Genomic DNA, 4,866 nt, shown 5'->3' on the forward strand with positions numbered 1-4,866 from the left:
CCCCCCCGCCTCTCTCTGCCTATGGCTTCAGAGGGAGCCTTTCTGAAGTACAGTGGATAGTATTACGGCTGATAAGGTAAAGCACTGGGTCACAAGGGTTACACAGAGAGCTGAGAGTTGTTTTCACTGTGAACAAAGTTAATCACCTTGTTAGTGAGATTCCCAGGAAACTGCAGGTCACACATGGAAAGAAATAAGGGCATATTCCAGGCCCAGGCTCGGGCTTTGAGCATAGCTCAGTGCTACTCTACCGTTCTGATCTGAAGTCTGTCTCTGTGAAAGACCATGGACAGCCTTGATCCTCAGACAGCGAGAAGCTTCAGCCAGACTCCGGTGGGTGAGGGGCTCCTCCTGTTCCCACATCCCCCTAAACTCACCTTTCTGCCTGGCCCAGGTTATGCAGCAGTGAGTGAGTGCACGATGTCTGAGCTGACCTACCCATCCTGACTCTCTCCTGAGGGTGGGAACAGACTTCTCCCCAGAGTGCACAAGGCAGCTGAATCTCAACACAGTTGTTGATTCTGATTCCAGATCCTGAGCGTGGGTTACTAAGAAGACAGGCAGCAGAGCAAACTTGGTTCTCCTGGGAACACACACACTAGTTGTGTGTGTGTGTGTGTGTGTGTGTGTGTGTGCTCACATTTGTGTGTATAACTGTGTGTGGGCACATGTAGTGCATGTGCGTGTGTGAAGCATGTGCTCATGTGCACATGTGTGTGTATGCATATGTGTGTGTGCATGTGCACACGAGTGTGTGTGTATGTGTAGGCCAGAGGTCAATCTCCATGTCATTCCTTAGGCATTTTCTGTCTTGATTCTTTTTTAGACAAGATCTATCACTAACCTGGAACTCATCAGATAGGTTAGGCCAGCAAGCCAGTGAGCCCCAGGACCCACCCCTTTGCTTCCCCAGGACTGGGGTTACAAGTGTGTGCCACTAGGCCTGGATCTAACAACAGCAACAACAACACCAGCACGAGTTCTGGGGCTAGAGTAAAGCAAACACTTTAACTAAGCTGTCTCCATAGCCCAACATTTTTTTTTTTTTAATTTAAACCAGGGCTTCCAGAGCTGTCACCGCTTCCTTTGTGCAGTGGGCGGGCAGTGTGGAGCCTGGGCCCTGAGTGAGGGCAGGGTGAATGACATTTTCTGGGCCAACGGGGGGTGGGAGGGTACTTCTGGTCACTTTGAGGCTATTTTTTTTTTTTTTGGTAACTTGATTTTGTGGTTCTTGGGTCTGAACTTTGCAGATGACATCAGACCATAGTGTTCAAAAGGTTGGACGTTCCAGAACCTTGCTTTGACTTGTCAGTGCTGCTGGGCACTGGGTTTTTCCCTGAGTGCAACGTCTTTGGAGGTTTGACCTTAGCTCTACCAAGAGCTTGCATGTGTGGGCCGAGGAGTGACAGGCCAAGGTGGAGAAAGCTGAGAGACTGGTGGCAGCTAGGGCTGATGGCCCTGGTAAGGTTTTCTTCTAGTCAAAAATAGACAGAAGTGGGGGGGATGCAGAGAAAAATGAGGCAGCTTAGTTCCCGGGAGGATGCTGTCCTGTGCCAGCCAGGCCAGGCCGGCAGAGCCAGGGACAATGATTGGACCACTGCCCCCTCTGAGCACAGGATGGGGGCTGTGGGATACCCCTGCTGAGGGACTACAGTGGCTGTCCCCAGCTATCTCCCTTTGGTGGCCCTGTGGTTTCCTCAAGGGCCGCCAGCAGCTCTGTGCATGCCCACCCCGCAGGCAGCCTGCCATACGAGTACAAGATCGTGATTGCGGGCAACCACGAGCTGACCTTCGACCAGGAGTTCATGGCGGACCTCATCAAGCAGGACTTTTATTACTTCCCGTCCGTGTCCAAGCTGAAGCCGGAGAACTACGAGAACGTACAGTCTCTGCTGACCAACTGCATCTACCTGCAGGACTCAGAGGTCACGGTGCGTGGCTTCCGGATCTACGGCTCCCCATGGTGAGTGCAGTGAGGGTGAGGCAGAGGGTGGTGGTGACTCCAGTCTCCTTGAGGTGCTCGGGACCCAAACTGGAGGCTCAGGACTGGTGCAATGAGGACACAAGGATCCAGGACTTAGTCTTGTCACGCTCACCCTCTGTTTGACTTCAGGCAGGCTACCGTCAACCACCAGGCCTCAGTTTCCCTGTCTGGAACCAAGGAATGGAAGGGTGACATCACCTATATCCTCTGTGCCACACACACGCACACACACGCACACGCACATGCACACGCACACACACACATGCACGAGCGCATGCACACATGCACGCGCACATGTACGCACACAGGCATGCATACACACACACACACACGTTGTACATGCAGGCAAGTGGTTGTCTTCAACTCATGGATAAAGAAACGGAGTTGAGAGAGAGTACGGACCCTCCAAGACGACACAGCCCGACAGGGGAGGGGCTGCAGCCACAGGGCTTTCTTTCAAACACGAGCCTCTAGTGCGAGGGTCTTCCCTTTCTGCTCATCTCCTGTCTCCCACAGAAAGGCATGTGATTGTCGGAAAGACAATTGATCCACATAATTGAGGACAGGCGTCTGGGACCGTCACGGTCCCACGGGGTTCTCTCCTATACGGGGACAGCAGCTGTTTAAGAATGAATGCACAGGGAATCCTTATTCTGTCGGAAACACAGTGACTGACTGGGCCATTGCTCTGAACTCACCCAGCTGGGCAGTGCTCAAAGTGACCATGGGTCCAGACTATCTCTGTGATGGTCACTGTGTCCATGACAATGGTAACTGACTATAACGGTGCTGCCGTGGACAGCGATGGTGATGGTGATGATGATGGTGGTGGTGGTGGTGATGATGATGAAGGCAATGGTGGTGATGGTGGTGGTAATGTTGGTGAGGATGGCAGTCACCGGTGAGGTTGGTGATGATGAGGATGGTGACAGTGATGATGATCAGGTAATGGACAAGATGGAGATGATTCTGCTTCGGCCTGTGACATCATGTCATTAGTCCATGGAACAAAGCCTCCGCCGTACTTCCGTGGGGCTGATTTGTTGTCCACTTTCTACAAGTGGACAGATCCGTGGCCCTTGCGTGGACACAGGGTGTGAAGTGCTGGCAGGGTGAGAGGAAGCTCCCCAGAGGTGGATGACCCCAGCCTCATGGGAGGAGACGGGCTCTCGTAGGCAGGGAGGGGGTGACACTGAGGAGGGCTCCAGGTGAGCAGAGAAAACACAATACATCTGGGGAGCCCTGGGCCATGGCGTTTGATGTCCCCCAGTGATTTGAGGCTGAGGTGGCGTTAGGTCCCGTGTGGATCTTATGAAGCCCTGGGAAAGGGAGAGGGGCCAGCCTGACCCTTTCTCCAGCCCCAGGAAGAGCCGGCTGTCTCTGCCCGGGGCTTGTGATGCGTCCATGTACTCTCCTGCTGCCTCTGAAGATTTTTGGACACTCAAGGATGTGAGGGACTCAAAACCAAGGGCAAGGACGTGAGAAGGAGGCTGAGGCTGCCTGGCAGGCTGCAGAGGCCGGTCTGAAGCCTGCTCGTGTGACAGCTCATCAGGAACACCTATGGAAGTCTCAGCAAAGTCTTGAGTCCTGAGGCTGGCACAATCTGGGCAGGGCAAAAGGGTGTGGTCATCAGGGTGAGAGGTGGAGGTTCTGAGTGTGAGGTCAAGAATCAAGACTGGATCTCTGCACTGTGGTTTACAGCCTGTCCCAACACATACACATATCACATACATATACATACACATATACATATACACCCATACACGCACACATCACACACATACATAAATACACATATACCACAAACACCACATATACACATATACACACATGTATAGCACAACATGCACACACTCATACATATACACACATGTATATATGCACACACTATACACATACACATCACACACCACATACACATACACACACACTACACACACATACCACATAAACATACATACACACACACCACACATATATACACTCATACATATACACACACGTATATATGCACACACTACACACATACACATCACACACACCACATACACATACATATACACGTACACCACACACACATATACACACACACACATTCACACACATACACCACACACATAGATACCCCAAATGCCACATATACACACATGTATAGCACAACATGCACACACACACACACACACACAGAGCTTCTTAATAAGAGGTTTGTAAAGGTTAAAGGCATGGCTTAGGGACCAAGAAAACAGCTTAATTTTTGCCTCACACTTTGCGGGCTGTATGACCCTGGGCATCACTAGGTGACCTTCTTATGCCTTAGCTCACTTCCTTACAGAGTGGGGGTGTCAGTGTCCCTCCTCCAGTGGTGGCTATAAGGTGTCAGATGGCTCCCCTGAGCCCATGGCGGTTGCTATAGTGCTCAGAGAATGGAGATCTGCCTTGTTTGCGTGGTGTAGGGATGCCCTTCCTACATGCTCTAGTAAGGAAGGCAAGGGGAGTGGAGGAGAGGCACAGAGCTCTCAGGGTCCCACCACCCAGCAGCCGAGCTCCTTAGAGCTGGGTAACTCAGCATTAGGGCTTCCTAGTTGTGTGCTCCTCTGTCCAGGGGACGAGTCATATGCTATCACTGAACTATCAAGAGGATGAGGCTCAGGTGAGGCCAGCTGCCAATTCAACCATTGTCCTGCTGCTTGGAGCTCTGGCCACCAGTGGCCCCAGTGTGACCTTCAGTGTGGACATGACTGGCCTTTCTAGTTCCTGGCTTTCCCCAGGCTGAGAGAGCAAGGGGTCCTTTCTTCTTGACCCCAGACCTGTGTCAGTGGACGCACAGGCTGACCAGCAGAGTAAATGAATAGGGTGCGTGTTGGGGGTGGGGGTATAGGGTG

The 4,866-nt window shown here is 52.0% G+C and overlaps 1 protein-coding gene across 1 annotated transcript in view; it reads left to right on the forward strand.

Annotated features, from left to right (window-relative positions):
• Window positions 1-4,866, forward strand: part of Mpped1 (metallophosphoesterase domain containing 1) — a 67,389-nt gene that overhangs the window by 42,140 nt on the left and 20,383 nt on the right. Inside the window, exon 3 of the mRNA XM_028788751.1 lies at window positions 1,738-1,963. Coding sequence (XP_028644584.1) covers window positions 1,738-1,963 — 226 coding nt within the window. The remainder of the gene's footprint in view (window positions 1-1,737; window positions 1,964-4,866) is intronic.

The sequence above is a fragment of the Grammomys surdaster genome, unplaced genomic scaffold, assembly GCF_004785775.1.
Source record: "Grammomys surdaster isolate TR1022 unplaced genomic scaffold, NIH_TR_1.0 125767, whole genome shotgun sequence".
Taxonomy (NCBI): Eukaryota; Metazoa; Chordata; class Mammalia; order Rodentia; family Muridae; genus Grammomys; species Grammomys surdaster.